Below are 23,441 nucleotides of genomic sequence, written 5' to 3'. Positions count from 1 at the left end.
AATTTAATGTTATTATTCTCTCAGAATGGCATATGATCTTCATTTTCATCAAATTAGAATATAGGTTTTCAGTATAGTTTACTGTAAAAATTCATCAATAGGGCATTTTAAAATACGGCAAATTTAGACCAAAAAAAAACAGTTGAATGTAATGAAACGCCATTTTCTGGGCGAGACCCAGAGGTTTCCTGGAGCTTACTAGGCTGATATGCTAATGTCAGACTTTGGCATCAGTCATGTGTATGGAGTTCTATGGGCCAACCGGGGACCACGGTCAGAACCTGGCCCCCTCAGAGCGGCAAGGGAAGCAATGGCTTATAGAAACCCCTGTGTGGTTGGAAGCATTCTATGTCTGCCATCGACCGGATCAAGCACCCAGAGGTAAGCGCCCCAAAACAAACCCCTATTCTGGTTAAAATTGCTACCAAAAGGCGTACTAGTGGATAGAACTCCCAAACAGAAAACGAGCTAACTAGTATGACGTCACAAGTCGCCGCGCCGACGTGTGCGCAGCTCCCCCCTCCCTAGGAGGGGAAGGTGGAGCCCCAGACCCCTCACACCGGCTACCCACACCTCAGTTCTTGAGGGTGGAAGTCAAAAACCAAAAAAAACGCCGACCGGAGGGAGGGAGGGATGCCGGGGAGCCTCCGGGACTCACCCAGAAAATGGCGTTTAACTACATTCAACACTGGTTTTCTGGGGGAAGCCCCGTCGGCTCCCCGGAGCTAACTACCCACAGATGGAAAAAGAGGGACTTACCCAGGAGGCGGTCGTCTCCCACTCCTCAACGCAAAAGTCGAGACAACTGGCTGCAACCGCCGACCCAAAGCAACACAGGGCCGACGGGGCCCAGGGACATTCACAAGGTAACGAGCAGCCAGGACCCTCTTCAACCGTCAAAAACCCCGTGCCCGAATATCAGACCAAGACATGTTCCCAAAGAAAGGATGGGCATGGGGATAGACCGCAGGCTGGCTAGATTTGATAACCCTGCGGACAACTTAGGAGACCCGAACCCGCGAACAGGGAAGAAGGGAAACTGGATCAACCGAAAGCGCATCCCCGGACACAGAAGCCGTGGTGCGCAAATAACGGTGAAGCGCCGCAACTGGACACAAAGCATGATGCACCCCCGGCTGTACCAACCAAGCATCAACCACCCACGGGCCCCTCCAGAACACAGCAGTCTCATTCTTCGCCAGAAAAGAAAGAGACAGCTGCAGGCGAACAAAACAATCGCCACGACCATAAGAGCAGGAAACCCTGCACCGGAAGAGAGTATGAAACTCCCCAATCCGACCCCGAGAGGCCAATGCCAACCGGAAAAGAGCCTTGGAGAAACAATCCTGGACTGAAGCGGTCACGACGAAATGAGGAGACGAGAGGTAAGCGAGCACCCTATCCAAAGACCAGGATGGCTGAGGCGGCGCACAAGCAGGCCTGCAGTGAAACAAAGCACGAGACAGTATGCGAAATGGCGCAGACAAAACATCGATACCGAAAGCAAGCTGAAGCGGCTCCACCAGCGCTGCACGATACGAGGCGACAGTGTTAGGCATAAGATGACGGTCCTGAAACAACCAAGAGAGAAAGGAAAAAACCACCCTAACCGACAGCGAACCAAAACGATGAAGACGCAAAAAGAAACGGAAGGACTGCCTGAAGAAGCCCGCAGGTGGGACACCAACAAAGAATCCACCTGACCACCATAGAGATGATCATAGACTCAAGTCAAAAAGACCATACGCGAAGACTCTAGGAGAAGATCGAACCAGCCACGGGACATACCAGACCGATCTGCTGAAAGAGGCAGAGCCAGAGGAAAACCCTCAGGTTCAGACACCGAGCAAGCCGCGCCTGAAACCAAGGCTGGGCCGGCCACCAAGGGGCCAGATGGACAACTCTCCCCTGGTAAGTCTCCAAGCGAGTCGTGACAGCTGAACTGGGGGAAAGAGGTACAGGAACCCCCACCTCAACTAGTCCAGCCGAAAGGCATCGACCCCGACAGCCTTGCGATCGGGGAAGGGAGCCGCATACACGGGAAGGCGCCTTGACCACTTCGGCATATTATATATATATATATATATATATATATATATATATATATATATATATATATATATATATATATATATATATATATATATATATATATATATATATATATATATATATATATATATATATATATATATATATATATATATATATATATATATATATATATATATATATATATATATATATATATATATATATATATATATATATATATATATATATATATATATATATATATATATATATATATATATATATATATATATATATATATATATATATATATATATATATATATATATATATATATATATATATATATATATATATATATATATATATATATATATATATATATATATATATATATATATATATATATATATATATATATATATATATATATATATATATATATATATATATATATATATATATATATATATATATATATATATATATATATATATATATATATATATATATATATATATATATATATATATATATATATATATATATATATATATATATATATATATATATATATATATATATATATATATATATATATATATATATATATATATATATATATATATATATATATATATATATATATATATATATATATATATATATATATATATATATATATATATATATATATATATGTCGTACCTAATAGCCAGAACGCACTTCTCAGCGTACTATTCAAGGCCCGATTTGCCTAATAAGCCAAGTTTTCATGAATTAATGTTTTTTCGTCTACCTAACCTACCTAACCTAACCTAACCTAGCTTTTTTTGGCTACCTAACCTAACCTTACCTATAAATATAGGTTAGGTTAGGTTAGGTAGGGTTGGTTAGGTTCGGTCATATATCTACGTTAATTTTAACTCCAATAAAAAAAAATTGACCTCATACATAGAGAAAAGGGTTGCTTTATCATTTCATAAGAAAAATTTTTTAGTAAATATATTTATTCAGGAAAACTTGGCTTATTAGGCAAATCGGGCCTTTAATAGTAGGCTGAGAAGTGAGTTCTGGCTACTAGGTACGACATATATATATATATATATATATATATATATATTAGTATATTTTGGTAGCAGTCTTTCCTGTAGACATATATTATTAAATATGACCGAAAAAGTAAGATTAATAATTCTAACACGAATTTTCTCAATCTTTCGTACATTTCTTTTCACTGTTGGTGATAATTCAAAAATCAATTCTCCAAAATTCATTTTTATTTCTAGTCTGATGCGACACTTGAGCGCGTTTCGTAAAACTTATTACATTTTCAAAGACTTTAGTTTACACATACACAACTGAATAGAACTTACATATCTCCGATTTGTTTATATCTACATTTGAGTGAGGTGGATGGGGTGAGGTAGTTTTAATAAGGTATTAAATTCATCAACACAAGACAGAACATGAAACAATGGGTATTGAATGGAAGTGATTGTAGAAAGCCTATTGGTCCATATTTCTTGATGCTTCTATATTGGAGCGGAGTCTTGAGGTGGGTAGGATATAGTTGTGTATTAATTGGCTGTTGATTGCTGATGTTGACTTCTTAATGTGTAGTGCCTCGCAAACGTCAAGCCGCCAGCTATCGCTGTATCTATCGATGATTTCTGTGTTGTTTACTAGGATTTCTCTGGCGATGGTTTGGTTGTGGGAAGAGATTATATGTTCCTTAATGGAGCCCTGTTGCTTATGCATCGTTAAATGGCTAGAAAGAGATGTTGTTGTCTTGCCTATATACTGGGTTTTTTGGAGCTTACAGTCCCCAAGAGGGCATTTGAAGGCATAGACGACGTTGGTCTCTTTTTAAAGCGTTCTGCTTTGTGTCTGGAGAGTTTCTCCAGACACAAAGCCAGGCCCGATTCAAATGGCCCGCGGCTACACGGGGTTCACATTAGCTTCCTCAGGGCTCTTGTAAACAGACGCCATTTTTATTAAAAATCGTGGGCAATATTCTCAGGTGTGAGAGGCACAGTACTGTTGGAGCAGCCAAGGCCGGCGCACGCAGCATGAGCGAACAGCATTGCTGTTCAGCTTGTGACCACAGCATCGCCGAAAAATGTCAAAATAAATATATAATTGTTATTATTTAGCGATGACAATATTACAGATGACCCATGACTGTGATATAAATAACCAGGGTTGTGATAATAGCAGGATTGCTGTAATAACTAGCACTGTGGGAGGAGTGATGCTGAGAGACGGAGGGAGACAGCATCGTTTACTGACTGTGTGGCCACCTGTTATTGTTTGCATTCACCATACCAGCTCAGTGGTTCTCTATGGTGAACACAAATGTAGATACTTATATATAATGTGTGCATTAGTGTAATAACAGCAAAAGGATTATGCTAGGAGGAACCATTTGGGTGATGGAGGTGACGTCGTCTGCACGATTTGTCTAGCTGTTTAGAGGGTGGCCACTATGCTTTTTGGGCGCACTACAAGCTTAGGTGTACAGTTACGGTGCATAAAACATGTAGATACTTATATATAATATGTGTATATTGGGTAATAACACTGCAAACAGTATTGTTGGGGTAGAAAGTTTAGTGCGTGTGACCTTGAATGAGTGAGGGAGCCGCCAGCCGCGTATAGCGACGACTCTTTAGTACCTGAACTAACTATATCAGCTTAGCTGTACAGTTGTGGTGAACAATATATATGCATACTTATATGTAACGTCTGTATATAGTGTAATAACACCACAAATGGTATTGTTGGGGAAGAAAGTTTAGTGCGTGTGTTGAGGTAGTGGCAGCGAGTGGCTGACTGGTGTGTGGCGGTAACTCCTCGTTGCTTTTCGACTCTCAATACCAACTTAGTGGTTCGTTATGGTGACCAAAACATGCAGATACTTATATATAACCTGTGTATAGAGTGTAATAGCAGCAAAACTATTTGTTTATTGTTTTATAAACATAATAATTGAATCACTAATATGCACATCATACTTTTGAGTATAGCGATTATTCACCACTTTTATTATATAAATATATTACAATACACACTATTAAATAATATTACAGTACAGAGACAGCTTGCAAAGAAGGGAAAAACAAGCTTCCATGGACAGATTTGCTGTGAGAAAATCGAGCAGTGAGCCACAACCAGGACCTAGTGGTATGCAGGCAAAACGTGCCAGGGAGTGCACACCAGAAAGGTCCTCACTGCCTGATGTTATAATGGAAGGGGACTTCCCCCCTTCCAAACAGTAACACCTCTCCTCCTCCCCCTCCTCACCATCTTCCATACGCCAACAGCATTCATCAACAAGGGTAAGTAATGACTTGAACATAGTTTTGTAGGTTTATTTAGATGAATTAGGTATAAAATTTGGTTTGAAGTAAGGTTTTTGGGTAGTCAGGAACGGATTAATTCATTTCCCATTATTTCTTATGGGGAAATTAGCTTCGGATTACGAGTTTTCGGAATACGAGCTGTCTCCAGGAACGGATTAAACTCTTAAACCGAGGTACCCTGTAATTATTATATATTATACCATGGGTCCCATGAAAGTCAGTGGTAAGCTTCAACCTAAGAAAATAGTTGTTAGTAGAGGTATGTTACGGTATCGACACCGTCGCTGGAGTGTAGAGTGGCGATTTCTGCGCCATCTATGGATCGCACTCCAACTCCCCGGTATTGGGCACAACACAGACAACCCCATCTGTTGGTGGTGGCATGTCATCAGTGAAAAGCTCCGGTTTTCTGCCTCAGTTAGAAAGTGAGGTCGATGAGGAGGATCTCTGGTGGGTGGCGTATCGAGATCGACGCCATCTAGGTTGCAACTACAATTACAATTTCAGTTCCCTGGTGGATGGGTGTTATCCTAAGGTCACCCAGTATACTCTGTCTAGCTAATGATGTTTTATGTTCACAGAGGTGAAGTAAGGAGGCGATTGCGCTGAGGAAGCGCTGGATAGAGCTCCGGATTCGTAGTTCTGAGGTCCCAAGTTCAATCCCCGGTGGAGGCAGAGACAAATGGGCAAAATGTTTCTTTCACCCTGAAGCCCCTGTTACCTAGCAGTAAATGGGTACCTGGGACCTATTTACTGATGACAGTGTGATGTCTCACTACAGACAGTGAAGTGTTAAAATGTAGGGAAATACAAGTGTCTTAAGACAGATTCTTAGTAAGACAAGCAAGCAGTGAGCCCTAACCAGGTCGTAGTGGTATGCCTGCAAAACATAAGAGTGTGTGTACTCTTGAGAAGTCATCACTGCCTGAGGTTATGATGGAAGGGGACTCCCCTTCAACAGTAGCTCCTCTCCTCCCCCTCTCTTCCATATGCCAACAAGTCATCAAGAAAGGTAAGCTATAACTTGTACATTCTAAAGTACTGAATATTTGTGTTTATTAGGTATGAAATGTATTTTGAAGTTAATATTTAGGTATGAAATATATTTTGAAGTAAATATTTTTGGGGGTGTGGAACAGATTAATTCAATTTACATTAATTCTTATGAGAAAGTTCATTTCGGGTTGCGAACTGTCTCTGGGAACAAATTAAATTTGTAAATGGAGGGGGGGCCACTGTATTTCCCAAAAATAATTCTCTCTTCATATACAGTGGGGCTTCCACTTACGATGGTAATCCGTTCCCATTGACATATCGTAAGTCGAAATATCGTAAGTCAAAACAAATTTTCCCATGAGAAATAATGGGAATTGAATTAATCCGTTCCACACTCCGCCAAAAATTTACTTCAAAATAAATTTTATACCTAATTCACCATTCAAATCTTTAGTACTAAAGTATGTACAAGTTATTGCTTACCTTTATTGATAACTTGATAGCGTATGGAAGACGGTGAGGAGGAGGAGGGGGGGGGGGGAGGAGAGGCATTAACACTTTTGCACTCCCAGCATGCACACCACAAACTTAGAGGTCATGCTCCCGGCGTGCGGGCGAGCGTGCGGGCGAGCGCTCAGCGACACCGAAATGTGTATACTCGTTTCAGATTTCTCACCTTAATTCTCGTGCTACGTCGTTTGGCACCAGTCATCCTCAAAAGCCCCAGCCTCACAAGAAAAAGCTGGGGCAGCTGGAAAAGCAGGAAGAGAAGGGGCCCACAGGTCAGACCCCAGCGATACGGCAGGAGGAACGGACTCGAATGTCTCTGTCCCCACCCCGGAAGGGGCAACCTCCAAAACTGCCCGAGTCTCAGAAACCTCTAAACCCTGCAAGGGTTTAGAAAGGGGGGATGGGACAGCAAGAGGGAGGGGGGAACAGAATGAACCACAGCAGGGAAAGAACGAGGGGCGCAGACATATACTGGTGAATTGAGTCAAACAAGCAACAATGCTGGCAGGACGCCAGGTCGAAGGTATCATCGACCCAACAGGCAGCATGACGGTAAACAATAAGCACAACCCTGAGACAAGGGGACAGAGCAACACTCGAACTTGCACAAGGTGTGAAGGGACCCAGGATTTGCATCCATTGGACCCCATGTGCCCCTGCGGGGTTTTCCAGATCCCCTAGACGCTAAGGTATCGCTAAGGTTAAGCCCAGGCAGGGTACTGCTAACCAGCGCTCAAGACTACCAAACAAAGTTCTAAAACTGACCCCCCGGGTCGTGTCCACTCACGGGGGGGAATCAGGAGGTACCACCGAAAAACAGAGGTCAAGACCCTAATTAACTGAGGGGCAAAAGACATATGGCAGACCCCCCCACCAGGCAGAAAAAAAAACGCAGGAGGACAATGTACCCAGGAGGAACAGAGCCGGCCGCTGTTGAAAACTAGCTGTGCAGTACCCCGTGCCCCTACCAGTGCAAAAACTACCACTTACCCCAAGGTAAACAAAGGAGGAAACCCCCCAACACACACACGGGGCGGTCAATCACCAAGCAGCACAAGACCAACAGAGGTAGTTCCTAAGGTGACTTGTGGAAGATAACCCCAAGCCCCCAAGGGCAGTACTTACAGGGTACTCAAGAACGGGAACCCTAATCACATGCAGCCAGCTCGCACACCACCGTAAGAGCAGTACTGGACCCAAGGCACAGCACAACACAGAATCTGGAGCTGGAGCCACACAACCATGCCACAATCACATCAGCCGAAGAACTGCAGGATAGATCGCTGGCACAGGGGTCTGGGGCTCCCCCTTCCCCCTCCCAGAGAAGGGGGAGCTGTGCAGACATGTGGCGCAGCTCGTGTGACGTTATACTTGTTTGCTCGTTTTCATTTGGGGAGTTCTGTCCACTTGTTTGTTAATTTTTGTCGTTTTAACCAGAATAGGGGTTTGTATTGAGGCGCTTACCTTTCTGGGTCACTGTCCTGGTCGATGGAAGATATAGAATGCTCCAAATCACATGTGCATTTCTATAGGCCATTGCTCTTCGTGCCTCTCTGAGGGGGCCAGGTTCTGTCTCATGGTCCCCGGTAAGCAAGAACTCCAAGCACATTGAATGATGCCAGAAAGTTATACACATCCATTCAACTTGGATAGCCCCGAGGAGATGACGGGGCTCACCGCCAGAAAACGCCTATGGAAATGGCATCCCAAACGCATTAGAGAAGATAACCCTGACATGCAAGAGTTGTACTCAGAGCATTTAGGGAAGGCTGCCCTAGGAACATGCAGCCCCAGTACACTTTAGGTACACCTGGCCACCACACCACGAACAGCAGAGGACACCATGAAGGTTAATTAAAACACTGTCAGGAAACTGAGGCCAGAGTTGACGACCACCCTGGACTACATTAGCAAATGAACTGGAGAGACTGGGTAGCCGGAGCAGGGGGTTCAGGGCTCCCCCCTCCACCCCCCCTCCCTTTTACACGGACGAGCAGTGCAGTGGTATGGTGTGATGTTTGCTCGTTTGCTTGGGATTGGAGGGAGTTCTGCCTCTCTGTTTGATTTTTGGTTGCAATTTTCTTACCATGTGAGGTCTGTTTTGTTATGCCTACCTTTCTGGGTGCGTAACCCCGGTCGATGGCAGATAAGGAAAACCCCCAACCACAGGGGTTTTTCCAGAGCCATTGCTTTCTGTGCCACTCTGAGATGGGGCCCTGGTTCTGGTGCGTAATACCCAGTAAGCTGAACTCCTTTGACTAATTCCCTGGTCTAATGAATTGCATATTAGCCTGATAACTTCAAGGAGTCGAAGGAGCTCCCCACCGAAAACAAAACAAAATATGATGATATAACTGTAAAGAGCAGAACATTTTTTTTGCAAAATATTGCAAAACATGAATATGCAATATTATTTGTTTAAATTTTCTGACCCAAGATGGGAATAATGATAAAGCTAAGGTGCCACAGCAAAAGGGTTAACCCTTTAAGTGTGCAACACATCATATGATGTGTTCAGTGACTTGCAGTAACTTGCACTCAACATCATATGATGTATTGAAGTACTACGCAAGATTTAAACAGCCCGCAGATACACGGGGTTCACCACACCTTCATCAGGGCTCTTGCAAACAGATGCCATTTTAAAATAAATCGTGGGCCAAATTCCTGGGTGTGAGGGGTCTCAGTATTGAGCGAGCCACCAAGCCTGACATACGCAGCATGAGCTCACAGCACTGCTGTTCAGTTTGTGACCACAGCATCGCCTAAAATTGCCATAATATACATGTTCATGCTATTATTTAGCAATTATATTATTACAGAAGACCCCTGACTATGATAAAAATGACCAGGATTCTGATAATAGCAGGATTGTTGACCAGACCACACAAAAAGAATAGCAGGATTGTTGTGATAATTAGCGCTGTAGTGGGAGGAGTAATCTTGGTGGGGAGGGAGGTAGCATTGTCTGCTGACTCTGTGTGACCACCTTTTACTGTCTGGACTCACTATACCAGCTTAGTTGTTCACTATGGTAAACAAAACATACAGATACTTATATATAACGTCTGTATAAAAAAGCAAAAACAGTATGGTGGGAGGAGAATGGTGGCGAGTCAGGTGAGGTGAGGGAGGGAGGGAGGGAGTGGCAGTCAGTGGCGGGCTGCCACTGGCACTTGGCATACCAACTTATTGATTCGTTATGGTGAACACGAATGTAGATACCTATATATAACGTGTATATACAGTGCAATAACAGCAAAAGGAGTGTGGGGGAGAGGCTATTTTGGTGATGGGTGTGGCAACATCTGCATGATTTGTCATGTTGGTAGGGGTGGCTACTATGTTCTTTGGGCATTATACTGGCTTAGTAGAACAGTTATGGTGAACAAAAAAAATGTAGATACTTATATATAACGTCTGTATATAGGGTAATAACACCACAAACGGTATTGTTGGGGGTGAAATTTGAGTGCGTCTGACCTTGAATGTGTGAGGGAAGCAGCTCCCACCTGACTGTGTGTAGCGACGTCTCTTAGTGCCTGAACTAACTATATCAACTTAGTTGTACAGTTGTGGTGAACAAAACATGTAGATACTTATATATAACGTCTGTATATAGTGAATAAAAGCAAAAACAGTATTGTGGGAGGAGAATGTGGGTGAGTCTGGTGAGTTGAGGGAGGGAAGAAGTAGCACCCAGTGGCAGGCTGCCACTCAGCATGCCAACTAAGTTGTTCGTTACGGTGAACACGAATGTAGATACTTATATATAACGTCTGTATATAGTGAATAAATGCAAAAACAGTATGGTGGGAGGAGAATGTGGGCGAGTGAGGTGTTGAGGGAGTGAGTGGCAGCGAGTGGCTAGCTGGTGTGTGGCGGTCACTCCTCGTTGCTTTTTGACTCATAATATCAACTTAGTGGTTCGTTATGGTGAACAAAACATGCAAATACTTATATATAACTTGTGAATATAGTGTAATAACTGACAAAGTTTTTGTTCACTGCTTGATGAACATAATAATTGAATCAACAATATGCACACCATATTTTTAAATACAGCAATGATTCACTTATTTAATTATATAAATATATCACACTACACATTATTGAATAATATTACAGCAAAAAAACTATGAAAAATCAATCAGAGACATTGAAATAATTAGGTAATTATCTCTTTGTGGCCACTCCGGCCTGACAGCTGGCGAGCAACAGACCGTCTGGGACGCACGCTTAGTCAGCGCCTGTTTTTTGCCAGACTTATTTATATTTAGTTTTTGCGGGCAATATATGCCACTTACGATTTTTTTATTATTTTTCCCATGATCAGAGAACACAAATTACCAGGTTTAGAAGAAAACATTTTTTTTTTTTTTTTTTTTTGATATGCGCCTGTGGGTGACAAATGCTAAATAGCCCGGAGCCACACAAGGCTTAATAAGGCAATGACAAATCATCTGCTTGAATTCATATCCCACTCCATTAACTTCTGTTTGGTCGAGTACAATACCAGTTATTCTTGTTTTTACATAGTATTTGAGGAGGAGTTGCCAGTTATTCAGACATCAAGTTTCATTTAAAATCTTGATTCTGAGGCATCCACATAGGGTATGGTTTACTATACTATAAAGTCAATGACACAAATTTCCTAGCAGCAGTCTTAAGCCTTCAAAACAGTAGACAAATTTGGAAAAAGAATCAGAGGTACAGCAAAATAGGAAAATAAATACCTGGAGGCTTCTAAATGCAGGAGTGCTGATGGAGCAGGTTCTCTCCATTCTGGGACAAATACAATAAAAGACAACGGCTCATGAGACTCTGACAACAACTTCTCAAAATGCCGCACTGTTGCCTCCATCAGTTCCTCACAAAATGGGGGATTTGCCTCAAAAGATCCACACACTGGCTTGAAGTCTAAAATTGGTCTGTAGTGTACATGGAAAAAAAAAAAAATCAATAATTCGATATGACTAATATTAAAAATCTACATGCAAAATATTTGTGTATTATGCATGTACAATATTTATATGTGTGTGCCTGTTGTCTTAAGGAGCCGGGAGACTGATTTCTCACCCTTCCTCAAACACACTTAAATGTTTTCTGTATAATCTACATGGTAAATGCTCTAACTTTGAATAATGGTTCAACATCATAACATGAACAGGCAAAGGAGCTTTAAATGTAATGAAACGCCATTTTCTGGGCGAGACTTGGAGGCTCCCCGGAGCTATCCAGGCTGATATGTAATATATTAGACTGGCATCAGTCAGTGTGAATGGGGTTCATAGGACTACCGAGGACCACGAGTCAGAACCTGGACCATTCAGAGAGGCACGAGGAGAAATGACGTATAGAAATGCACATGTGATTTGGAGCATTCTATGTCTGCCATTAACCGGGTCAGGCACCCAGAAAGGTAAGCATCCAAAAACAAACCCCTATTCTGGTTAAAACTACTACTGAATGATAAGCAAGTGGACAGAACTCCCCAAAGAAAAAAAGCAAATGAGCATGATGTCACCAGTAGTCGCGCCGTCATCTGCGTAGCTCCTTCCTCCCAAAGAGGGGGAAGGGGGAGCTCCAGGCCCCTTGCACTGGCAACCCACACCTTCAGTTCTGAGGCTGGATGTCAAAACGTGTGAAAAAGCTGCCTACTGGAGAGGGAGGGGGAGGGGAGGAATGCTGTGGAGCATCCGGGTCTCACCCAGAAAATGGTGTTTCATTACATTACAAAGGGGAGCCCCTTTGGCTCACCGAAGCTATCTACCCAAATACAAGGACAAAAGACGGACAAACCCGGGAGGCAAAAACCACGTGCCCAAACCTGAAAGGAAGACAGCTGGCAACACCGAACGACCCCCGCGGACGGAAGACCGAACCAGTCACATAATGGATAGGACCGATCATCTGAAAGAGGCAGAGCCACGGAAAAAAAACCTGGGTTTGGACACCAAGCACGCAGCACCTGAAACCAAGGCTAGGCCCTCCGAGAACTCAGCAGACGAGTATCCTGAAGCGACCAGCCCCAAAGAGCCAAGGACCACATCGAAATCCCTCGGTTCAGGCAATGAACCACCGAGGAGAAGTTCGAATGGAGCCGATCGTCGATCCACGAGTAACCTGAACCCTCTGAAGTGACAGACCCACACCGCCGCGAACACCTGCACCGTGCTGTTTCCTTGACAGAAAGACAGACCCCACCGCCCAAAGCCGGCCTGGCGAGCACAGGTCACAAAGCCCATCCAAGAGACGACACGTCCGTGAACACATGGAGCGAGGGCACGGGTACGCACAAAGGCACTGAAACCCAAAAAAAAACAAAGAGGAAGCCGGCGACGCAACAGCCGACACTAAGACCCCAGAGGCCGAACCCAGCGGTAGCAAGAGGCAGAAAAGACATCCCTTAACCCTTAAAGTGCGCATCACGTCATATGACGTGCTGGACGTTGTTCCAGTAAACTGCGCATCACGTCATATGATGTGCTGGAGTACTACGCAAGATTTAAACAGCCCGCGGATACACGGGGTTCACCACACCTTCATCAGGGCTCTTCTAAAGAGACGCCATTTTTAAAAAAAAATCGTGGGCCAAACTCCCGGGTGTTATTGGCCTCAGTATTGAGTGAGCAACCAAGCCTGACGCACGCAGCATGAGCTAACAGCACTGCTGTTCAGCTTGTGACCACAGCATCGCCTAAAAATGCCAAATTATACTTGTTCATGCTATTATGTAGCGATGATATTATTACAGAAGACCCCTGACTGTGATAAAACTGACCAGGGTTCTGATAATAGCTGGATTGTGGTGACATTTAGCGCTGTGCGCCATGGAAGGAGGTGTAATGCTGTGAGAGGGAGGGTGGTGGCGATATCTTTTGACTGTGTGTGGCCCCCTTTTATTGACTGCACTCACCATACCAGCTTAGTGGTTCGTTATGGTGAACACAAATGTAGACACGTGTATATAACGTGCGTATAGAGGGTGTAAACAGCAAGAGAAGGTTTGGAGCCGCCATTTTGGTGAGGGCGGTGGTGTCGTCTGCACGACGCCACCGTGCAGACGACGGTGTTGTTTACTGGTTACCACGATGGTCTTTGGGCACCATACCAGTTTATTTGTACAAGTATGATGAATAAAACAAGTAGATATTTATATATAATGTGTGTATATAGCGTAATAACACCACACAGTATTGTTGGAGGAGAAATATTAGTGCGTCTGGCCTTGAGGGCGGCCGCCGATCAGCTGACTGTGTGAGTAGCCACATCTCTGTGCCTTTACTCACCATACAAGCTTAGATGTACAGTTATGGTGAACAAAACATGTAGATACTTATATATAACGTCTGTATATAAGATATATAGCGTAATAACACCACACAGTATTGTTGGAGGAGAAATATTAGTGCGTCTGACCTTGAGGGCGGCCACCGATCAGCTGACTGTGTGAGTAGCCACATCTCTGTGCCTTTACTCACCATACAAGCTTAGATGTACAGTTATGGTGAACAAAACATGTAGATACTTATATATAACGTCTGTATATAGTGAATTAGAGCAAAAACATTATTGTGGGAGGAGAATGAGGGTGAGTCAGATGACTGGAGGGAGGGCGGGAGTGGCTGGCTGGTACACGGCGGTCACTCCTCATTACTTTTTGACTCATAATAGCTACTTAGCGGTTCGTTATAGTGAACAAAACATGCAAATACTTATATATAACCTGTGCTTATAGTGTAATAACCGACAAAGTATTTGTTCACTGATTGATGAACATAATTGAATCAACAATATGCACACCATATTTTTGAGTACACCAACGATTCACTCATTTTATTATATAAATATATCAAACTACACACTATTGAATAATATTACGGCAAAAAAAGTATGAAAAATCAATCAGAGACATTGAAATAATTCGGTAATTATCTCTTTGTGGAACTCTGGCCTGACAGCTTGCGAGCAACAGACCACCTGGGACGCACGCTGAGTCAGCGCCTATAATTTGCCAGACTTCCCAGCCCTATAGCGGGCAATATATGCCACTTACGATTTTTTTATTATTTTTCCCGTGATCAGTGAACACAAATTAACAGGTTAGAAAGAAAAACTAATTTTTTTTTTTTTCAAAATGACCTGCGCCTGTGGGGATGGCAGGATATTAAACCCCGAGCATGTTAAGGGTTAAGGAACCAGAACAGCTGATGAAGCCAAACCCAGCCCGGCGGGTAGGCCACCAAGGCAAAGTGCAGGCTCCCGCACAAACCCTTGGGCAACCGCCACGTGACCCGGGAGCCCCCCAGAACAAGCGAAGGCAGAAGTGCAGCTGAAGCAGAGACTACAGAGGAAGAGACAAGGAAATGGTCCAAGAGTCCCACACAGAACAAAGCAGTTGGTCCAGATGGAGTTTCACCATGGGTTCTGAGAGAATGTGCACCTGAGCTCAGCATTCCACTTCAACTGATTTTTCAGGCATCCCTGTTTACAGGAGTTGTAGCTGATGTGTGGAAAAAGGCTAACATAGTTCCAATCTACAAAAGTGAAAGCAGGGAAGACCCCCTTAATTATAGACCGGTATCATTGACAAGTGTAATAGTCAAAATATTGGAAAAAATAATTAAAACTAAATGGGTAGAACACCTGGAGAGAAATGATATAATATCAAACAGACAGTATGGTTTTCGATCTGGAAGATCCTGTGCATCGAATTTACTCAGTTTCTATGATCGAGCAACAGAGATATTACAGGAAAGAGATGGTTGGGTTGACTGTACCTATCTGGACCTAAAAAACCCTTTCGACAGAGTTTCACATAAGAGGTTGTTCTGGAAACTGGAAAATATTGGAGGGGTGACAGGTAAGCTTCTAACATGGATGAAAAATTTTCTGACTGATAGACAAATGAGGGCAGTGATCAGAGGCAATGCATCGGACTGGAGAAATGTCACAAGTGGAGTACCACAGGGTTCAGTTCTTGCACCAGTGATGTTTATTGTCTACATAAATGATTACCAGTTGGTATACAGAATTATATGAACATGTTTGCTGATGATGCTAAGATAATAGGAAGGATAAGAAACTTAGATGATTGTCATGCCCTTCAAGATGACCTGGAGAAATTAAGTACAGTACAACCTCGATTCAACGTACCCCGATTCAACGAATCTCCGGCTAGTTCGCACACTTTTCAGGCCGAATTTACTCACCCGGTTCGACGAACAATGGTTCGCCGAAGCGAGGGATGTTCGGATTTGCTTACAATGTCCAGACAGAGTTCACAGACTGGTGGAAAACTTTCCCATTCTATAACAGATTACAATTAATAATTCTCTCATATGACAAGTTGGATCACACAAGTGGATCACACAAGTGGACCACACAAATGGACCACACATGTGGACCACAAGTGGTCCACAAGCTTACGATTTTGGGACAGAGTTTACAGAGTGGTGGAAAACGTTCTCATTCTATCACAGATTACAATTAATAATTCCTTCATAAGAAGTTGGATCACACAAGTGAACCATATGAACCAAACACCAGCCAAAATGGTCCACACAAACACCAGCCAAAATGGTCCACACAAACACCAGCCAGAGTGATCCACACAAGTGAACAACTGAGTTTCCATGATTTTCGTTCACTGATTTGGGGCACACGTATCTTTGTACATTAATTTAAAGGATGAAGCGTGATTACCTAGCTACATGTGGTAAAATCAACTTATAGACATTTTCTGTGATGAAACAAGATGAGTGAGGGTGGACAGATAAGAGAATACTATACTGTAAACCTCACTTTACAGTGAGGTTTCACTCACTTTCGTCTGTGTGTCGTCATAGTTCAGTGACCCATGACTTTTGAAAGTTTCATATTAATAAATAATTTCTAAAACCAGTGTTTTAATAGCTTGTTATTATCCTAATTAAACTAAACTAAATAAAACCGAAAATATGCTGTAACATGATAGACATCTGGTCTATGGACATCTGGACAACTCCAGCGTGAGTGGACGGGTCTAATCCCTGTACACACACCATGCTTGTTTCATCCCGCCCTCCCTCTCTCCCCCTCCCTCCCTCTCTCTCTCTCCATCCATCCATCCATCCCCTCCCTCCATCCATCCATCCATCCATCCCCCTCCCTCCATCCATCCATCCATCCCCCTCCCTCCCTCCATCCATCCATCCCCCTCCCTCCATCCATCCATCCATCCCCTCCATCCATCCATCCCCTCCCTCCATCCATCCATCCCCTCCATCCATCCATCCCCTCCATCCATCCATCCCATCCATCCATCCCCTCCCTCCATCCATCCATCCCCTCCATCCATCCATCCCCTCCCTCCATCCATCCATCCATCCCCTCCATCCATCCATCCCCTCCATCCATCCATCCCCTTCCTCCCACCATCCATCCATCCATCCCCTCCCTCCATCCATCCATCCATCCCCTCCATCCATCCATCCATCCATCCCCTCCCTCCATCAATCCATCCATCACCTCCATCCATCCATCCATCCATCCATCCATCCATCCATCCCCTCCATCCATCCATCCCCTCCATCCATCCCCTCCCTCCATCCATCCCCTCCCTCCATCCATCTCCCTCCATCCATCCATCCATCCATCCATCCATCCATCCCCTCCATCCATCCATCCATCCATCCATCTCCTCCCTCCATCCATCCATCCATCCCCTCCCTCCATCCATCCATCCATCCCCTCCCTCCCTCCATCCATCCATCCATCCCCTCCCTCCATCCATCCATCCCCTCCCTCCATCCATCCCCTTCCTCCATCCATCCATCCATCCCCTCCCTCCATCCATCCATCCATCCATCCCCTCCATCCATCCATCCATCCATCCATCCATCCATCCATCTCCTCCCTCCATCCATCCATCCATCCATCCATCCATCTCCTCCCTCCATCCATCCATCCACTCCTTCCATCCATCCCCTCCCTCCATCCATCCATCCATCCCCTCTCTCCATTCCCTTTCTACCTCCATCCATCCAGAATTGAAGAAACAAATCAAGTTAAAAAAAAAGTTAACTGGGTCAGAGTTAGGGTTATCAGCGAGTCGAGTCGGTCCCTTCACCACCACCGACACACCTCCCCCCCCCCACCCCTACAGCCCATACACACACACACACCCTCAAATCATCCATCCTTCCATCCCTCCCTCCATCCTACCATCAATCCATCTCCATCCTCTCCTTCCCTGCCTCCCTCCCAAGCTCTGCCTGCCTCCCTCCCAAGCTCTGCCTGCCTCCCTCCGTGCCTGTCTCCCTCCGTGCCTGCCTCCCTCCGTGCCTGCCTCCCTCCCTCCCTGCCTCTCCCTCACAAGATCTGCCTGCCCACCTCCCTCCCAACCTCCCACTGATTTGTGGCAGACGTATCTTTGTAAATTAATTTAAAGGCTGAAGCGTGATTAGCTAGCTACATGTCGTAAAATCTCCTTATAGACATTTTCTGTGATAAAACAAGGTGAGTGAGGGTGGACAGATAAGGGAATACTGTTCTGTAAACCTCACTTGGTTTTCCTTCGTCTGTGTCGTTATAGTTCAGTGACCCATGACTTTGAAAGTTTCAGACTAATAAATCATTTCTAAAACCAATGCTTTAATAGCTTTTTATTATCCTAATTAAACTTAACTAAATAAAACCGAAAATATACTGTAATATGATAGACATCTGCAATTTGAGAAATTATTTGTTATTGGAACAACTCCAGCGTGAGCGAGTGGACGGGTCTAATCCCTGTACACACACCATGCGTTTCTCGTTTCAATTCGTCGCCACAGTTCAGTGACTACGGCTTCGAAATAATAAAATTAATAAATCATTTAATCAATGGTCATTTAACAGATGATGAGATTATACAAAATGTTACTGGCACTGTTGACGACGACGGAAAGGAAGATGAGGATGAGAATGATAGCAGTTTACAATCTGCTTCGTGTGCTGACGCATTGTTCTATGTTGAAAAACTCCTTGATATTGTTTCACAAACTGACAATCCAGAGCTACCAGGCTTTTATCAACACCTAAGGACGATGAAAGATATTTGTCTCAAGGACATGACACAAAGAAGGAAACAAATGAAAATGAGTCAATATTTTTCACGAACTAGCAGCAAATCAATCAGCACAGCCGAACCCAGCACCAGCACAGCCGTTCCCAGCACCAGCACAGCCGTACCCAGCACCAGCACAGCCGTACCCAGCACCAGCACAGCCGTACCCAGCACCAGCACAGCCGTTCCCAGCACCAGCACAGCCGTACCCAGCACCAGCACAGCTGTACCCAGCACCAGCACAGCCGTACCCAGCACCAGCACAGCCGTACCCAGCACCAGCACAGCCGTACCCAGCACCAGCACAGCCGTACCCAGCACCAGCACAGCCGTACCCAGCACCAGCACAGCTGTACCCAGCACCAGCACAAAAGCAGCTGAAGCCAACACAGCAGCAGCGAGCACCAGCAAAGCTGATGCAAACATCTAAAAACATCGTGTGTGAAGTGAACAATTAGAATAAGTGTTAAATTTAAGTGTGTACATAGTGTTAAAATTAAAGTTGCAATAATTCTAATGTACAATAGTTTTCAAGAACTGTATTGTAGTACTCAGCATACAGCAAAACCACTTTTAATAATACAGTGCTAACGGCTTAATGCACTGCAGTACCTATTTACTGTAGAGCATTCACAACTTCACAAAACTTCAAGATGGACATAACTCCAACAATAAGGTAAATACATGAATTACAGTATTTTTAGTAGAGTAGTAAAATATAGGTACAGTAAGTAATATGATACAATGCATTTTTATTGTGTACAAGAAAAAAAAGACACTGACGCAAACGCCACTTGAAGGTCACCTCTTGCAACGAATCCAACGCTCCAACGAACTGGGGGTGGTCCCATATAGTACGTTGAATCGAGGTTGTACTGTATATGGAGCACCACTTGGCAAATGGAATTTAATGTTAATAAATGCCATGTTATGGAATGTGGAACATAGACCTCACACAACCTATATATTATGTGAGAAATCTTTAAAGAATTCTGATAAAGAAAGAGATCTAGGGGTGGTTCTAGATAGAAAACTATCACCTGAGGACTACATAAAGAATATTGTGCGAGGAGCCTATGCCACGCTTTATAACTTCAGAATTGCTTTTAAATACATGGATGGCGATATACTAAAGAAATTGTTCATGACTTTTGTTAGGCCAAAGCTAGAATATGCAGCGGTTGTGTGGTGCCCATATCTTAAGAAGCACATCAACAAACTGGAAAAGGTGCAAAGACATGCTACTAAGTGGCTCCCAGAACTGAAGGGCAAGAGCTACGAGGAGAGGTTAGAGGCATTAAATATGCCAAAACTAGAAGACTGAAGAAAAAGAGGTGATATGATCACTACATACAAAATAGTAACAGGAATTGATAAAATCGATAGGGAAGATTTCCTGAGACCTGGAACTTTAAGAACAAGAGGTCATAGATTTAAACTAGTTAAACACAGATGCCGAAGAAATATAAGAAAATTTACTTTCGCAAACAGAGTGGTAGACGGTTGGAACAAGTTAGGTGAGAAGGTGGTGGAGGCCAAGACCGTCAGTAGTTTCAAAGCGTTATATGACAAAGAGTGTTGGGAAGACGGGACACCACGAGCGTAGCTCTCATCCTGTAACTACACTTAGGTAATTACAAGATCTAGTCCAGTTCGAACCCGTTAAGGAACCAGATGGGATTTCCGCCAGTTCACCAGGAACCCGAACCCAACAAGCTGAGAATGAACCAAATCCCTGGCGAGCAGACACGTGGACTGGCTTGGAGACAAGACCAGCCAGTCATCAAGGTAAGCCAGAACCTGAAGACCTAAGAGATACAGATGGGCCAATACGACCCGGGTAAGACGTGTGAACACACGAGGTGCCCGATGCAACCCGAATGGGAGGCAACAAAAGCAGTAACTGAGATGCCCCACAACAAACTCAAACCAATCGCTGAACCCTGGATGAATTGGGACACACCAATATGCTTCCTGGAGGTCCACACACACCATCCAAGCACCTGGCTAAAACAGAAGCCAGACCTGGGACAGAGTAGTCATCTAAAAAGAGGGGCAAAAACCAAAGGGTTCAGACAGGACAAGTTCAGGGGCCAGATTCATGAAGCAGTTACGCAAGCACTTACGAACCTGTACATCTTTTCTCAACCTTTGGCGGCTTTGTTTACAATTATTAAACAGATAATAAGTTCCGAAACACCAGGAGGCTGTTTAAAACAATAACAACAGTTGATTGGGTAGTTTTCATGTTTGTAAACTGTTTAATAAATGTAACCAAAGCCATCAAAGATTGTGGAAAGATGTACACGTTCGTAAGTGCTTGCGTAACTGCTTCGTGAATCTGGCCCCAGAAGGAACTGCAGGTTCGCACAGTCCTGTTTACGGACTGGGAACAGACAGAAAACCCACCTGAGGAACTTCGTCGTTTCGACCACGCCTAAGCGTACCCACTCCGAGATGGAGGGGCCACCCAATGCCACCGAAGGCCATCGAAAACGACCCAAAAATCCCACGGATCCTGAGACCAGGCATGAGCGAACAGAGCGAGCTCCAACACCTCCCCCCCCATCGCCCATTTAATGGGGCGAATCTCAAAATGGCCGATGCCCCATACAAGAACCCGACTAACGCACAGAGCGATCACTGCACTGACAAGATGACGACGGGTCCGAAGGCAGCGCCAACCCAGACACTAGGATCAGCGGCCTACCACGACAAGAGGAACCCCGAGTCCAGGCACGACCCTTCCAGGAGGAACCCCCCCCCCCTCCCCGGATCCCTGAAGGACCAACATGTCCGACAACGGATGATAACTAGAAGCTGCTGCTTGCAGAAACTGCCCAACCGCAGACTCCACAAACAGCAAGGACAAAATGGCGACAAATAACCTAAGAGCCTGGACCCACTCAGATTCAAACGAGGAAGCAGGCACCACTAGTCGACACGCAAGACACGAAGCAAAAAACTGTGACACCGCATCCCGCAGGATTGACGCAAACAGCTCCAACAGTGCAGATGATGCACGCACCACCGAGACTAAGGCACCAGACCCAGGATCATTCCAAGTGCCTCCACATCTTCCTGTAGCCAATCCAAAGACAGCTCCAGGAGAGAAAAGAACTGCAAGACCGAGGCAGCAGGTTACGAGCTTGCAAGCTCTCAGCCACCAGTACATGCCAACCTTCTGTTGAAAGGCAGGGGCGAGCAAACCCATTGAGGTGCTCAAATACGACCCCAGGAAAACCTGGACTATCATCAATGACTCACGCCACTCAAGTGTGCCGTATGACAAAGTATACCAAGCACCCAACGACAATACAGGGCAGTCCGCTAGCCAGGTTGACTCCAGAACCTTGTAACGAACTCAGGATGGAGACAAAGACCCAAACTTGAACAAAGACGGATCCATGTAATAGGCATAATCTGGGTCACGGAGGAGGTAAGCCGCAATGGCCACCTGCACCTCAGTCAGTGAAACGCGGGAAGCCGAAAACCTCCAGAAGGACGGAACCGACGGACCCGAAGGGACACAGAACCGAACCCGGGGAGGGGCCGACACCAAATTCCACTCGTATGCATTAGTGGGGAAGAAAACCCCACTCCATTTAACAAGAAGCCCAGCTCGGAGGGTAGGAAAACCCAGGCGGAGTCCAACAGGGCCCGAAGTCCCATAGTCAGCGCCACCCCAGCCTCGGGAACCACCACATCAGAACATGGGGGCCGAGTCGTCTTCCAAACCCCCAGCCTCAAAAGAAATGGTTGGTGCAGCCATAGAAGCTGGAAGGAAGCCACTAGCCAGACCCAAAAGCTTCGACAGGGAGAACCGACTCGAATGCCTCCTTCACTACCCTGGAAGGGGTATCCCCCCCGAGTCTCAAGACCATCTAAACCCTGCCCCAACCCCGAAACCCTCAGATGGTTTGGAGCCGGGTGCAGGTGGAATAGGAGGGGGGGGGGGGTGAGGACCAGACCGAACCACAGCAGGGGAAGGATGAGGGGCAGCAGACGAAACCAAGGCCGAAGTGACCAACATCCCCAAGTCCAGGTCCCTATAACCAAACCGGGGCAGCCTCGGGGCTTCCGGAGAAGCAAGCAACCTAGAGCGTTGCAACAACCTAGACATAACGTGCAACGCCTGGTGCCGCCTGAACCCGAATAGAGTCGTCAGTGGACAGGGTAAGCTGAGTCACAAACAAGCAACAAAACTCACAGGACTCCGGGTCGAAGGTGTCACCGACCCAGCAGACAGCGAGACGGAGGTAAAAACAAAGTCACCCTGAAACGAGGGAACAGAGCAACCCCTCAAACTCGTACAAAGCGAAAGGGGGGAACTCAGGGATCACATTCAATGGACCCACACACCTTGTGATGATTCCCAAGATCCTGAGAAGGAACTCATGCTCAGGGAAGCCCAGGCAGGGTACTGATAACCGGTGCCAAAGTCT

The 23,441-nt window shown here is 44.8% G+C and overlaps 1 protein-coding gene across 1 annotated transcript in view; it reads right to left on the bottom strand.

Moving 5' to 3' along the window:
• LOC123750645 (mRNA (2'-O-methyladenosine-N(6)-)-methyltransferase) overlaps positions 1-23,441 on the bottom strand; it is a 221,183-nt gene that overhangs the window by 21,924 nt on the left and 175,818 nt on the right. Inside the window, exon 6 of the mRNA XM_069323555.1 lies at positions 11,642-11,836. Coding sequence (XP_069179656.1) covers positions 11,642-11,836 — 195 coding nt within the window. The remainder of the gene's footprint in view (positions 1-11,641; positions 11,837-23,441) is intronic.

Source organism: Procambarus clarkii, chromosome 13 (genome assembly GCF_040958095.1).
Source record: "Procambarus clarkii isolate CNS0578487 chromosome 13, FALCON_Pclarkii_2.0, whole genome shotgun sequence".
Lineage (NCBI taxonomy): Eukaryota > Metazoa > Arthropoda > Malacostraca > Decapoda > Cambaridae > Procambarus > Procambarus clarkii.
Note: the sequence above shows the minus strand (reverse complement) of the source record. Positions and strands in the feature narration are given on the sequence as shown.